Genomic DNA, 16,278 nt, shown 5'->3' with positions numbered 1-16,278 from the left:
CAACTCTCTGGAATATTTGGGCCTAAGAGTTGTGATGCCTCCAGACCAGGAAGGGTGGATGGGAGCTGTAAAACAATCCAGCCACACAACGATTGTGCTGGAAAATGCTTTCTAACCATTAGTTAGAGAGTCCCGAGTTTGCCAAGTTTCCATTGAATGAAATCAATAGATTAGAATATCACACTAGTTGCTTTCTACATTCTGCCTAGTACAACTTCAAAGAGCTCCCGTTACAGTATCGCCTAGTAGGACTAACAATATGGAAGACCACAGGTCCTGCAATAGATCTAATTATCTATAAAAGAGACTCTTTGTAGGTCAGGGTTGAATTGAGCTGTTGATTCCTTGGTGCTCTCTGAGCTGGGTGGTTTTCTTGCGGATGTTTCATTACCCAAACTAGGTAACATCAGTGCACTGATGATGTTACCTAGTTTGCTAATGAAACGTCTGCAAGAAAATCACCAGGCATAGAGAGCACCATCTAACTATCTCAAGCTCTTATTTACCCAAGTGATCTGTAATAAGTGGATAGCTAATTTTTCAAACGTACGTCCTTATATAATGTCTTCAGGGAACTATTTTTTAAAAAAGTAGATGGACATAGAAATGGAGTCCCTCTGTGACGGTAATGGGTGGTTAAAAGATAGAGGATGGGGGGATGGAGAGAGAGAGAGATGTAGGTAGGTAGGTAGGTAGGTGGATGATAGATAGATAGATAGATAGATAGATAGATAGATAGATAGATAGATAGATAGATAGATAGTTTGAAGGGATCTTAGAGGTCTTCTAGTCCAACCCCCTGCTCAAGCAGGAGATCCTATGCCAGCAATGGCGAACCTTTTAGAGACTGAGTGCCCAAACTGCAACCCCAAACCCACTTATGCATCGTCGAGTGCCGGGTGGGTGTGGCCCATTGGCTGGGCATGGCCCATTGGCTGGGCATGGCCCATTGGGTGGGTGTGGCTGCGGTGGTAACAGCCAACTGGGTGGGACTAAAAAGTTCAATCAATCAATTCCAACTTTGCAAGATCTTTTTTTTTCCCGCGAGAAGTTGAAATTGACTGATTGAACCTTTTTTTTTTTGCACACGGCGGCAGAGGCCTAAAGCGAAAAGGTTTTATAAAACCCAGCTGAAGGCCTAGGACTGGGGCGACGGCATGCGTGCCCACAGAGAGGGCTCTGAGTGCCACCTCTGGCACCCGTGCCATAGGTTCGCCACCACTGCCCTATACCATTCCAGACAAGGGACTGTCCAATTTCTTCTTAAAAAATCTCCAGTGTTGGAGCACCCAGAACCTCTGGAAGCAAAACATTCCACTGGTTAATTGTTCTCACTGTCAGGAAGTTTCTCCTTAGTTCTAGGTTGCTTCTCTCCTTGATTAGTTTCCATCCGTTGCTTCTTGTCCTGCCTTCAGGCGCTTTGGAGAACAGCTTGACTCCCTCTTCTTTGGGGCAGCCCCTGAGATATTGGAACACTGCTATCATGTCACCCCTTTCCACGACTAGACAAACCCAATTCTTGCACCTGTTCTTCATATGTTTTACCTCCAGCCCCCTAATTATCTTTGTTGCTCTTTTCTGCACTCTTTCCAGAGTCTCAACATATTTTTTTTTATATCATGGTGTCCCGAACTGGAAGCAATACTCCAAGTGTTTCTTGCTAAGGCTTTATATTGGGGTGCTAATACTTCATGTGCTCTTGATTCTATCTCTCTATTAATGCAGTCTAGAACTGTGTTGGCTTTTTTTTGGCTGCCTGCACACACTGATGGCTCATATTTAAGTGATTGTCCACTAAGACTCTGAGATCCTTTTCATTCACCTTTCAGTTATATATTTGGAGATATTGTAGATCAGGGCTTTTCAAACTTTTCACCCATTGTACCACTTTTAGGATATGGCAACATCCGAGTACCACCAGTCGCCTAGCAAAGTGTCAAAAACTTGATGACCCCCCCCCAAAAAAGGAAAAAAGTGATAAAGTACAGGTAGTCCTCAACTTACAACAGTTCGCTTAGTGACTGTTTGAAGTTACAGTGGTACTGAAAAAAGTGCCCCCCAAGCCACAGCCGAGCAAGACACCTGCCTGCCCACCCGGTGGCGCTCTTCCTCCTGTCCAAGGTTTTCGTTGTGAGCATTTCTGTTGAGGATTGGCAGCGGGGGTGGAGTGGGGGGTGTTTGGTTTTTATTCCCCCCCTCCCGTCTGCTGGGTGGTTGCAGCAGGTTTTGGTCACTGCACATGACCCTGGGACACTATGACCGTCATAAATATGAATCAGTTGCCAAGGGTCTGAATATAAATCACAAGACCCTGGAGATGCTGCAACATTCCAGCTGATCGGCACTTCTTCTGGGCTCAGCAGAAGCACCAGGATCAGTGCCAAGCTCTAGCTGAAGCCTGGCGCTGATCCTGGCGCTTCCGCTGAGCCCTGACAGCCCTGCAGCTCCAGCCGTCTCTCGCTCAGGCTTGTGCGGTGCTGCCACCGGTTCAGCTCATTCCCCTCCCCCACTATCACTTTTCTAGGATGGTCACGTACCACCTGCCAGGTGCCAATGTACCACAGGTGGTACCCGAACCACTGGTTGAAAAGCGCTGCTGTAAATAAACACACAGGCAATCATCCAGATAGACAGATAATATATTAAGCTAGGAAAAACCAAAACCCCCGGTGATAATAACTTCTGACTGTAGTAATTAGGGATTTTTTTAAAAAAAAAAACCCTTTCAAATTTATTTTTTGTAATGTGAAAATTTATCTCTGACAATTGTTTTTAAATATGAAAAGAGTTGAGTACGAAATAATCTTTTTCTATATGTTCTGTTGTGGTGTTGGCTGACAAGATGTGACCACATTTTTATTTATTTTTTTGTAATTCATAGAAATGGAGATAAAGATGTTAGTAAGGATTGTGACAAATTAATCATATTTGAGTTCTCATTACTTTTTTTCTTTTTTTTCTTTTCTTTTTTTTTTAGGATTCTTTTCACCATGGAAAACTCCAAAGCCTGTAAGTTTAGTTTAGTTTTGTTTTGTTTCAAATTGAACTTTGCTGAGAAGAACATAATGCTTGTACAAAACAATAACCTGCATTGTAAGATTTTTAGGGTACCCTACTGCCAAATATAGGAATATAAATCTGATATGTCAATAAAGGTATTTGATCATATACATATACTTGTTGACTTGAAAGCAAATATTTCTTACTGGATTTAGTGATACTGATCTATGAAGCAATGTACACATACATTTGCTGTAAAAATTGGCCTGCCATTTGCTTCCCACTGTCCATGTGGAGACATGGCTACTTGGCAAATGTGCAGTCAAAAACAATTAAAAGAAGAAATGTAGATAGATAACAAGAGAGAGAGAGAGAAGATATAAATAAATGATGAATATAGATATAGAGAGATAATACTATAGAGGGTAGAGAGATATATAACTAGATAAATAGATAAATGAGATGATAAATATAGATATAGAGAGATATAGAGAGATAATACTGTAGAAGGATAGAGAGATAGAAAAATAAGTTGATAAATAGATAAATGATAGGTGATAAATATATAGATCAGGGGTTTACAAATTTAGCAACTTTAAGACCTGTGGACTTCAACTCCCAGAATTCCTCAACCAGCCATGATGGCTGAGGAATTCTGGGAGTTGAAATCCACAAGTCTTAAAAGTGCCAAGTTTGAAGACCCCTGATATAGGTATAGAAAGATAATACTGTGGAGGGATAGAGAGATAAAGAGAGCGATAAGTAGATAAATAGAGGATAGATGATAAATATAGATATAGAGCAGTGGTTCTCAACCTTTCTAATGCCGTGACCCCATAATACAGTTCCCCATGTTGTGGTGACCCCCAACCACTTATACATCACCGGATGCCAGGGGCATGGCCAAAGAAAAGGGGGGAAAATGGCAGACAGCCTTGTTTGGCGACCCCCGTGAAATGGTTGTTCGACCCCAAATGGGGTCCCGACCCACAGGTTGAGAACCACTGATAAAGAGAGATAGAGATAAGTAGATAAATAGATGATAGATGATAAATATAGATAGATATATAGAGAGAGATAGAGAGAGATAATATTGTAGAGGAATAGAGAGAGATATATAAGTGGATCGATAGTAGACAGACAGATATGTGGGTGTGTGTAGGTGTGGGTGTGGGTGTATATGAGAAAGAGGGAGAGGAAGAGAGACCGAGAAAGATTAATAAATAGAAGATTAAAAGAGGTTTAAATCAATTAAGGTTGAGATAAAAATTCTCCAAAATTGAACCAGTGGATTGTAAGACCTTGGAGACTGCGAATTCTGGTCATACCTTGGTATGAAGCCAGTTTGTTGAACGTGACCCAATCACTGAGCAAAGCAAGGGCAAACCACTTCCCAAAAATGTTGTTCTTAAAAATGGCAGGGATATTGGGGGACACATGAGCTGAAGGCACCAAATAATTGAATGTCTATCGCTCTTAATGTTCAACTCATAGGCTACAAGAAGTGGAATCACTCTCTTAACTTTCTTCCAGGAAGACTTGAATTGATCTACAAGAGCAAGCCGGACTAAATAACCACACCCAACACCCCAATTTTAATTTCAGCCAGTATCTCTGGACACGGAGTTGCACGCCAGCCACTCTAAAAAAAGATCATAATTCAAATTTTAGTATACCCTTTAAGACGAATTGGACAGCATGGCACGTGGTTCCCATAAATCCCAGACAACTTATATTTTTATAGCAGGAGAATTATGTATCATAGAAGATATTATTTTGCCAGACAGCAAGACGGTATCACCTGATTTGAGAAAGAAAAAGCTACGGAGTTTATCTGCATGCTCTGAAGGTCTTGTTTTCTTTTATTTATTGTAGATGATGGAAAAATGGGAAAATCAAGGCAGTCCACAGACCAGTTTATCTGCTCCAGCTGGGCCACAGAATATTCCCTTCCCACCAGCCCTTCACAGAAGCTCTTTCCCCGATTCAACAGAGGCCTTTGACCCGAGAAAGCCTGACCCATATGAGCTGTATGAGAAGTCACGAGCTATTTATGAAAGTAGGCGTAAGTGGAAGACATGGTCCACCTCTGCAGAGACCTTGACTATTCAAATTAGCCGAATGTCTATGGAGATTCTCAGTCATTCATGCCTGGTTGTCCCAAAGGTGCTTTTTAAAAAAGGCAACTGGACTTTGTTTCTCCTTGGTTTCGCTTCTCATCCAAGAAACTTCTTCAGTTCTCCAGCTCAATTATTCTATCAGAGCTGAAGAAGCTACGTGGATGGGAAGCGAAATCTCTTCAAGGAGAAACAAAGTCCAGTTGCCTTTCGAAAAAGCACCTTGGGGACATTCAAATTGGCCCCGTGGAATTGAGCGTTGTAATTCACTGTAAACCAGTTAACAACTTTTATTTATTGTGGATATCAGGAGGAGAAAAAAAAAAGCTTCATGCATTTTCTTAAATTGGCTGAAAGCACCCCTCATGATGAGTTTCAGTAGGAACAGATGGGGAACGATACGGTTAGAAATATACTCTGTATAGCCCTACAGAACAGACAGTGCACCGTCCACATGTGCTTTTCTCCTTAACTGCTGGAAGGAAGCAGGAAACTTTATATACAGAGAAAATTATGTCAAGAATGCAACTACAAATTTAGAAACACTGCCATCTACTGGTTGACTATAGTTGTTGCACAAAATACATGAACATTTAGTTCCAATGGAGGCAACAGCCATGTCTGCTGATGTTCATCCTTTGCATGTGTGTAAATTGGTGCTTTGTGGAGATCGCTTGCTTTGAGCCCCCCCCCCCTCCAGCAGTTAAATCAAAAGTCTTCATAATGATCATAGACCATCATAGACCACTAAATGTCGGAATGGTTTCACAATGCAGTTTGCCTTTGCTTTATGCATACAGAATGTTTTTGTGGGGTTTTTTTTCCCAGTATTCACTTGAAAATGATGCCATTGCTTTAGATTTAGATTATGAAATGTGTTTCCAACTAGTCTATTATATAGTCTGTTATATAGTCTGTTCATAGAGGCCATATATATTGGAGGCTAAACCAGAGGACGAATAGTTGCAGGAACTGTGAATATTTAGTCTAATGAAGAGAAGAACTAGGGGTGACATTATAGCAGTCTTCCGATACAGGCTGTCCTCAACTTATGACCACAATCGAGCCCAAAATTTCTGTTGCTAAGCAAGACAGCTGTTAAGCAAAACTTGCCCCCATTTCACAACTTGTCTTGCCGCAGTTAATAAGTGCATCCCTGCACTTGTGAAATTAGTAACATGGCTGGTAAATGAATCTGTCTTTCCCATTGATTTTGCTTGTCGGAAGGGCGCAAAAGGGGATCACATGACCCCGGGATGCTGCGACTGTCATAAATACGAGAAAACAGTGATGTTTTCTCTTCCGTGAGCTTCTGGGTGGTTCATTCTGCAATTTGCAGGAATTCAAATCTTTCTGTGCCTCCTGGCTCTTATGCTTCCCTCTCCTTGGAACAGTGATGGCGAACATTTTAGAGACCGAGTGCCCAAACTGCAACCCAAAACCCACTTTTGCATCATCGGGTGACGGGGGGTGTGGCCTATTGGCTGGGTGTGGCCTATTGGGGGTGTGTGGCCCATTGGGTGGGCGTAGCTGCAGTGGTAACGGCAGACTGGGTGGGACTAAAAAGTTCAATCAATCAATTCCAACTTTGCAAGATCTTTTTTTTCCCACGAGAAGTTGAAATTGACTGATTGATTGAACCTTTTTTTTTTGCACACGGCAGCGGAGGCCTAAAGCAAAAAGGTTTTATAAAACCCAGCTGAAGGCCTAGGACTGGAGTGACAGTGTGCGTGCCCACAGAGAGGGCTCTGAGTGCTACCTCTGACACCCACGCCATAGGTTCACCACCACTGCCTTAGAAGTTATTCCCAGGAGAAAAATGTCTCGCTGATTTTGCAGTCACGGGACAGATGAAAGAGCGAGGGAGACGGAGAGACCCCGAAAGAGAAATTAAATCAGATAAATGAATGCAGCATTTGCAATGAGGAGGGGGTATAAGATATTGTTTTATCCCCTTTTGTGAGGGCATTTCTGTTTCTATAAGGCAAAGGTCCCCAACCTTTTGGGCACCAGGGACCGGTTCCATGGAGAGAGGTTTTTCCACAGACCGGAGAGTGCGTGGTTTTGTGTGCTACCTGCATCCCACAGATGGGGCTTTGCTTGTTTGTGAGGACCGGTTGCTGGCATGCCACGGCCCAGTACCGGTCCATGGACCAGGGCTTGGGGACCCCTGCTGTAAGGTACTAGCAGTTCAAAGTAGGAATTTCTGCTTCTTGTTTTCTTTATTTGAGGTCAACAGAAGCAAAAACAATGACTTCAGTCCTTTTGAGTAAGTGGGGATTAGGAAAGGTGACTTGGAAGTATCCCATTGATTGACTTTGACTTCTAAGCATAGACTTCCCTAATAAGGCAGTGTAAGGCAGAGGTCCCCAACGTTTTATATATATATATATATATATATATATATATATATATATATATATATATATATATTCTGAGGTTTTCGCGGGTGTTTGTATGTAGGTCTTTGGTTGTTCGGGTTTTCTCCCGCGTAAAATTGGAAGTGTCTTGGCGACGTTTCGACAAAGTCCCATTCGTCATCTTCAGGCTGGTGTTTTCAGCTTCGTGCTTCGTGCTCTTCGAAGCACGAAGCTGAAAACACCAGCCTGAAGATGACGAATGGGACTTCATCGAAACGTCGCCAAGACACTTCCAATTTTACGCGGGAGAACACCCGAATAACCAAAGACCTACATATATATATATATATATATATATATATATATATATATATATATACCTAATTTTTTATTTTTCCAAACTCTCCCCCATACATATACCGTGATATTTATCAGATGTTAACATACATTCTTTTTACATTCATATATAAGATACTTTTAATAAAATGAAATAAATACATACACATGACTTTTGGTGTTGCTCGCCCATTTCCCCTTTCACTGTATCCACACTCCTTCTTCTCTACCTTCTTTCTCCCTTTCTTCTCTTCCCTACTTCCCTCTTCTTCCTCTCCTCTTCTCTTTCCTTCACCACTCTCCTCCCCTTTCTCCCCACTTCTCCTCTTCTCCTCCAACCTTCCTACTTCCTTCTCCGCTCCTTTACTCTTTTCTCTCTCCTCTCCTTTCTTCCCTCTCATCCCTCTTCAGATACAATTCAGGGGTAATGTTCGAGCAACTCCAGGTCCCCAACCTTTTGGGCACCAGGGACCGGTTCCATGGAGAGAGGTTTTTCCGCGGATCGGAGGGGGAGTGGTTTTGTGTACTGCCTGCATCCTGTGGATGAGGCTTTCCTTGTTTGTGCGGACCGGTTGCTGGCACGTTTGGCTGAATTGGTGCCCAGAGGCCTCTGTGAAGACACAGTGAAGTTGTGATTGCACAAATGGTGCAATTGTGTAAATGGCATCTCACCCAACTACATAAGCGACACCCTTTTTGATTCTAATGTCATCCCATCTGGACCAACAAGTCCACCAATTGGATACAGAGGTCCAATAAAGATAGAACTTGCTTCTCCCATGGGACAATAATTTCATGTGTTATTTTCTGACCTTTCAAACATAATAGAAGAATGATAGAATGATATCGGTTCCCTGGATTCTGCTGTGCAATCAATACGTGTAAATATTTTGGCCAGTTTGGGAACCCATCAATCAATACAGCCCAGGAACAATTCTGAAATTAAATCGCCCACAGCAGTTCTAGCTGCTGCTGCTGCTGCTGCTGCTGCTTCTTCTTCTTCTTCTTCTTCTTCTTCTTCTTCTTCTTCTTCTTCTTCTTCTTCTTCTTCTTCTTCTTCTTCTTCTTCTTCTTCTTCTTCTTCTTCTTCTTCTTCTTCTTCTTCTTCTTCTTCTTCTTCTTCTTCTTCTTCTTCTTCTTCTCTTCTTCTTCTTCTTCCTCTTCTTCTTCTTCTTATCTCCTCTTCCCTCCTCCTCTCCTCCTCCTCCATCCTCTCTCCTCCTCCTCCTCTCCTCCTCACTCTCCTCCTCCTCTCTCCTTTTTCCTCCTCTTCCTCTCCTCCTCCTCCTCCTCCTCCTCTCTCTTTTTCTTCTTCTTCTCTTTCTTCTTCTTTTCTTTTCCTCTTCCTCTTCTTCTTCTCTTCTTCTTCTCCTCTTCCTCCTCCTCCCTCTCCTCCTCCTCCTCCTCATTACCTCCTTCTTCTTCTTCTTCTTCTCTCCTCTCTCCTCTTCTTCTCCTCTTCTTCCTCCTCCTCCTCCTCCTCCTCCTCCTCCTCTTCTTCTTCTTTTTCCTCTTCCTCTTCCTCCTCCTCCTCCTTTTCTTCTTCTTCTTCTTCTTCTTCTTCTTCTTCTTCTTCTTCTTCTTCTTCTTCTTCTTCTTCTTCTTCTTCTTCTTCTTCTTCTTCTTCTTCTTCTCCTCCTCCTCCTCCTCCCTTTCCCCTCCTCTTCCTCCTCTCCTCCTCTCTTCTTCTTCCTTCCTCTCCTCCTCCTCCTCTCCTCTTTCTTCTCTTCTCCTACTTTTCTTCTTTTCTTTCTTATTCTCTCTTTCTTCTTCCTCTTCTTCTCCTCTTCTTCTTCTCCTCTTCTTCTTCTCTTTTTCTTCTTCTTCTTCTTCCTTCTCCTCTTCTTTTTTTCTTCTTCTTCCTATTCTCCTTCTCCTCTTCTTCCTTCTCTCCTTCCTCCTCCTCCTCTTCTTCTTCTTCTTCTTCTTCTCTCTCCTCTTTCTTCTTCTTCTTCTTCTTCTTCTTCTTCTTCTTCTTCTTCTTCTTCTTCTTCTTCTTCTTCTTCTTCTTCTTCTTCTTCTTCTTCTTCTTCTTCTTCTTCTTCTTCTTTTTCTTCCTCTTTTTAAGCTGAGAAGTGTATTTTCTAGCTTCAAAGGGACACACAGAAGCACAGAGAGAGTGGTGTCTACAAGGCAGATAGCTGATCTTTGTAAATAATATCATCTCTGAAAAAAATTCAAATCTTCCCTAGCTGGGAAGGTGCCAAATATCTTAGAAAGGCCTTGGGGGGGGGGATCTGTTGAATAAAATGCCAGATTGCAGGCTTTTATTTTTTTTTTCCTCCTCCATAATTCCAGATGATTTATTTTGCCTTTTACTAAAGTTTTCTATGGAACAGAATAGAATAGAGCTGGAAGGGACCTTGGAGGTCTTCTAGTCCAGCCCCCTGCTCAAGCAGGAGAACCTACACCATCTCACACAGGTGATTGTCTAGTCTCTTCTTTAAAATCTCCAGTGATGGAGCACCCACAATTTCTGGAAGCAAAAGCTGTTCCACTGGTTGATTGTTCTCACTGTCAGGATGTTTCTCCTCAATTCCACGTTGCTTCTGTCCTTGATCAGTTTCCATCCATTGTTTCTCGTCCTGCCCTCTGATGCTTTGGAGAATAACATGACCCCTTCTTCTTTGTGGCAGCCCCTGAGATATTGGAACACTGCTATCATATCTCCCCTGTTTCTTCTTTTCTTTAGACTAGCCAAACCCAAGTCCCACAGCCGTTCTTCGTATGTTCGTATGTTATGGAGACCCATTGGTACTTCAATACTGGGCTGTACAAGATACGTTGTAAGAGGCTTACCTCTCAGGAGTAACACTAGATCAGTGGTTCTCAACCTGTGGGTCGGGACCCCATTTGGGGTCGAACGACCATTTCACGGGGGTCGCCAAACAACGCAGTCCGCCATTTTTTTCCCCTTTTCCTTAGCTGTGCTATTCCCTTTTATTCTATTGGCTTTTGAAAGCCAATAGAATAGACTCTCTTGAATAGAGTCTAATTCTATTGGCTTTCAAAAGCCAATAGGAATTGTCCAGGCTGTCTCTGCCCTGCTGAGCCCGCCAAAAGTCCCAGTCTGCAAACGGTGCTGCACCAGTGGAGTAGTCCTCGACCTACGACCGGTTGAGTAGTCCTCGACTTACGACCGGTTGGGGGTCGTGGCATTAAAAAGGTTGAGAACCACTGCACTAGATAGAGGTGGAGGGGGGGGAAGCTTTTAAGTCCAAAGATTTTCCCAAGTTACTCTTCATTTCGGGGTGAGAGAGTTCCTCCTTGGGACAAAATATTTGGGTGGGTTGTAGGATCTGAGGACAAACCCAGAAGCATTTTCAGAGACGTCGGTAAAAATGTCAACACAAGAGAAAAAGCGCTGCGGATGTGATGCGATTCTGATTCCTGACAAGGAGGATTTTTATGCCAGTGGGAAGTGTCAGTTTTGCAGTTGATCGCTCTATTAAGGGCTGCCGCGATCTCTTAAAATATCTTAATTTTTTTAAGAGTCGTTACTTGCTTTTAGAAATTCAGAGATTTGGGAGGAGGGGCTGGTTGTTGTTTTTTTGCTCACACCCCCATTCCGAAAGAGAAAGAGAATTTTTTTAAGCTTACATTCTACTGTACAAGTAAACTTTCAACAGCTTATTTAGGGACCGCTCAAAGTTACAACGGCACTGAAAAAAAGGGGCTTGTGACTGTGTTTCCCCTTTGTAGTATCCCTGTAGTCACGTGATCAAAATTCAGATGCTTGGCAACTGACTTGTACTTATGACTGTTGCTGTGATCCAAGGTCACGTCATCACCTCTTGTCACCTTTCGACAACGGGGGAAGCCAGAGTCACTTAACAACCGTGTTGCTAACTTAACCAATGTGATGATTCACTTCACAACGGTCGTAAAATGTGAGCAAAACTCACTTTGAGAAATGTCTCCCTTAACGACAGAAAGTGGGGGCTCAGTGTCATCCATCCATCCATCAATCAATAAACTGCAAAATAATATCAAAAAAGACCCCTTTCTTTTATATATATATATATATATAAAACAAGTTTTATTAATTTTTCAATTTTACATCCAAGTATTTAGGAAGCAGCGTGGTGATTGCGTAATCAATAGTCCAGCAACAAAATCTTTCGTGCATATCTCAGGTTGCGTCCTTAAAAATTCCCTCTCTATTTCCTTTAATTATTATATCACATTCAGGTTGATCCATTTTCTAGTTATAGCTCAATCGGTCAATACATTTGTCAATATGATTTTACTTATACATATCCAAGTCCTGTTTTTAAGTTTTACCTAATTTCAATTACCGTGTAGTAACCATAATATTTAAACTTTGGGTAACTCAAGTTTTCCTAACTTCATTACAAAATAGTTGTATCTAAAATAGACATATTGTTCGGATAATTACATTCTTACTTTATTTCACAAGTATATTCTATTTCTTGTCCCTTTCATTTACTTCACAATACTTTTTACCTGCTTTTGGAAAAAAAACCTGTATTTAGAAACCGATAAATAATTTTTCACTCTCCTAGTGGATAGAGAAGCATGAAGAATGAAGTCTGTCCATTCCGAAGTGCGAAATTAAGCATTTACTGCCGAGGCAGACAATAATACTGTATATTTCAGGTTCTGGAGAAGTGTACATTTTGCCTTTAACGCCCTGTTTTTTCATTCAGAACAAGCCCCACCCAGGCCAGGTGTTCGAATGGATACCTCAGGCAAGTATTATTTTGCCTTCATTGTGCTACCCATCCTGTCTCCATTTGGTGATGTGCCTCATTAAATCTCAGTTTACAGCCACCGTCACCCATGCATAGCCAATTGCCATCCCATGGAACATTGTGTTTATGTTTTTCAACTTAACTGCGCAAAGAATGTCCATTTAATCCAGAAACACTAAACATCCTTCTCTAAACTCACCTATTACTTCATCCAGCACATTCCACTATCATATTTACATGAAAAAATGTTTTCATCTATCAAGTTTCTAAAAATAATGCCCACAATCCATCATATTTGCCTTTCTCAATTGACAGGAACACCAAATATAGAATATGTTTGTTTGCCCGATTGTTTTTAGGGTGTATGATATTATTGTTTATTACTTTATATGTTATTCCAATCCGTTGCATTTTATTCCACTTTAAGCTGCTGCATTTTGAACCTATTTCCCAGGTTACTATAGATGTGGGATGCAGGTCTCATTATAGATAAAATGGCAGAATATGTAATTATAAGGGTCTTCAACAAAATTTAGAGAGGTTTTTATTTATATGTTGGCTATAGGTGTCATTTTTAGCTTTACCTGTGTTTTTGCTTAGTTTTTAGTATTAATTTATCAATAGATTTAAATATTTAAAAGTGCACTAAAATTTTCAATGTTTTCTCAATATAGAGTGCAATTATTTTAATGTTGAAGTCTTTTAATGCTGACCTTCAAGTGATTTACCTGCTTTGTTTTATTTATTAATCAAATTTACGTGGCCAGCCATCTCACAGAATGTGACCCTGGGCAGCGTATAACGATTTATTTAAATAAAATAGAAGAATGTATGGATAGGTTCTGTAAAAGATCAACTACCTCCATGGTAATGTTGCAGCTGTCTCACAATTTGGTAGTTGCAAAATCTTAACTGCATAATTTCATCTGTTAATATTTTTATCTGCTGTGTTTTTTTAACGATGGACGTTCTTAATTTTTTTTTTTTTTTTTGCAATGCTTTTACGTTGTAAGCAGCCCAGAATTGTTGGATACGAGCTGGGCTAAAAAATATATTTCATAAATAAATTAATAACTGCCACAATCCCAAGACAGCACCATTTTTTAATTTGGCATGGAACACCCTATTTACAAAACCTACATAGCTTGACAAACCCGTGGCCGTATTTATTCACTTGAGAAAGAGTGTATATTTACATTATCTGAAAAGATCCAGATTTCTTAAACTGAACTTCTGCTCTCTTGCATGTAAATCTTTCCTTAAAAAAATCTATAGAGCTTGCCCTTGGATTTTTTTTTCTTTAAGGGCTTAGGCCTAAAGTGCTGTAGCAGTATTATAGATAAACTCTTATTGATCAAGTGTAGGATAGTGGAATGTTGATTGGGCTAATAAAAGTTGACATTCAACAATTTCTGGAGGAGCACAATGTTTGCAGTCCTGAAGCAAATCAATCCCACCGAAGCAGGTATCCAAATCCATTTTCTAGGGCAGGAGTGTCAAACTCAATTTCATTGAGGGCCGCATCAGCATTGCGGTTGCCCTCGGGAGGGGCGGGGATGTGTGGCCACGGTGGGTGTGGCCTACTGGGTGGGCGTGGATGGAGTAGGTATGGCCTACTGGGTGGGCATGGCCAGCTCTACATCGTTCACGTCAAGGGTGCCTGTGGGGGTCAGGACAGGAGTGGGACAGATCTGAGGGTCTCTGGCAGAAGGGGGTGGGGACCGGGGCAAGCGCCAAGGCACGATCCATTTCTTCATTCCTCACAAAGGGGGACACCTCCCCAGCATGCACTCAGGGGGTTGGGCCAACACGGCAGGAGCTGATTCCTCGCTGTTTCCAGACGACCTTGTGGAGCTAAGACTGAATGCGTTTCAGCCTAGATGGCCACCACAAAATTGTACATTGGCTCCCGGCCAGCCTGGGCCAGGGCCATAGCAGCGGGGGCCGTTTCCTCACTGTTTCCAGGATGGCTTCGTGGGCCACATGAAACCACTTCACGGGCCGCATCCGGCCCCCGGGCCTTGTGTTTGACATGTCTGTTCTAGGGAATGGTTTGCTAATTTGAAAAAATGAGGGTGTTCCAAGAAATTCAATCCCGTGATTTTTTGATACGGTTGTGTGGCCATTGCTGCATGTCTATGGAGATTCTCAGTCATCCAGGGCATAGTCATTCCAAAGATGCTTTTTCAAAACACAACTGGACTTTTGGTCCAGGAAGTTTCTCCTTAATTCCAGGTAGCTACTCCCCTTGATTAGTTTCCATCCATTGTTTCTTGTCCTGCCCTCTGGTGCTTTGGAAAATAAGTTGACCTCCTCCTCTTCAAATACTGAGAGATTTTGTTTTTCCTTGAAGATGTTTCATTTCTCCTCCTTCTTCAGTTCTGTTAGAAGTTCCGTGAGAAGTCACAAGTGAGAAGCTTCTTGGATGAGAAGTGAAACATCTTGAAGGAAAAGCAAAACCTGTCAGTATTTGAGAGGTTGCCCCAAAGAGGAGGGGGTCAACTTATTTTCCAAAGCACCAGAAGCAACCTGGAATTGAGAAATACAGTGAGGACAATTAACCAGTGGAACAGCTTGCCACCAGAAGTTATGAGTGCTTCATCACTGGAGGTTTTTAAGAAGAGACTGGACAGAAACGTGTCTGAAATGATATAGGAAATGATATATAAATGCTTTAGCAAGCTGTTGGACTAGAAGCCCTCCAAGGTCCCTCGTAGTTCTTTGATTGATTGATTGATTGATTGATTGATTGATTGATTGATTGCCTTTTGAAAAAGCACCTTTGGGACATCCATAACAGGAAGTTTTACCTTGGGGTGTTTATTCTTCCCAGAGTTACAGGGCAAATATAAATGCCGTGAAGACCACATCTGATATTGGATGCATACATATTTACACATATGCACAAAGGCAGGGCAATTTCAAAAATTAATCAAAAAAGGTCCTTTGGAATTTGCTCAAAAGGCAACCTGTCCTTCGTTCCTTAGAGCAGCTGAGTCTTTTTTTTTTTTTTTTGTAAGTTCGTATACAAGGCAGAAATCAGCTCTCAATAAACTACTCTCTTCAACCAGGTTCCGATTACAAGGAATTAGATGTTCACCTTCGGAGAATGGAATCCGGATTTGGCTTCAGAATTCTTGGAGGAGATGAACCAGGACAGCCAGTAAGTTGATTTTTAACAATTTTACACTGTTGGGTATCTGTAGCTGTCGGGAGTATATACTTGGATAACCGCTGTAGCGAAATGGCATTTTTAAACTTGTTCGCATGTTGAAAAAAAGCAAGCCTCTTGAGTGATCAGCATCTCCATCTACAAGCTGTCATTGTGAGTCCGTCTGTATTATGTTACCGAGAGTATATTGTCCGGTTTCTTTTTTTTCTTGGCATCTTTCAAAACAAATGCTGATTTACAAGCTCCTTCAAGTAGATTTGACAACAAAACAGCACCATTGTGCTTTTACGTTTTCAGAAGAAAATGAACATCAGGCCTGGCTACAAAACTCTGGAAAAAGGGTTGTTGGAGAAGTGTACCGATGTTGGGATTTTGAGCTGTGTTGCAGCTCTCTGCTCGTCATTCATTCTTGAAAACCGTAAGCGTGCATCTTGAGACTCAGTTGCATTCGGAAATTCATAAAGTCGTGATTCGCAGTTATTCTTTGCCAGTGGTTTGCAGAAGCCATTCAAAATGTTTCCATCGGTTTTATTTCGATCACAGACCAGCAGAAAACTGCTAACATAACCACGACGCTA

At 41.7% G+C, this 16,278-nt stretch overlaps 1 protein-coding gene across 6 annotated transcripts in view; it reads left to right on the top strand.

Annotated features, from left to right (window-relative positions):
- Positions 1–16,278, top strand: part of MAGI2 (membrane associated guanylate kinase, WW and PDZ domain containing 2) — a 132,945-nt gene that overhangs the window by 47,583 nt on the left and 69,084 nt on the right. For 4 of the 6 annotated variants that reach the window (XM_039354507.1, XM_039354510.1, XM_039354512.1 and 1 more), the window contains 4 exons: positions 2,978–3,009; positions 4,876–5,065; positions 12,484–12,525; positions 15,600–15,691. In XM_039354507.1, the coding sequence (XP_039210441.1) occupies positions 2,978–3,009; positions 4,876–5,065; positions 12,484–12,525; positions 15,600–15,691 (356 nt within the window). The remainder of the gene's footprint in view (positions 1–2,977; positions 3,010–4,875; positions 5,066–12,483; positions 12,526–15,599; positions 15,692–16,278) is intronic. The other 2 variants (XM_039354508.1, XM_039354511.1) reach the window with 2 other exon arrangements.

This window comes from Crotalus tigris, unplaced genomic scaffold (genome assembly GCF_016545835.1).
Source record: "Crotalus tigris isolate CLP2741 ecotype Arizona unplaced genomic scaffold, ASM1654583v1 scf7180000018553.2237530, whole genome shotgun sequence".
NCBI lineage: Eukaryota > Metazoa > Chordata > Lepidosauria > Squamata > Viperidae > Crotalus > Crotalus tigris.
This window is presented reverse-complemented; position numbering and strand designations above follow the sequence as displayed.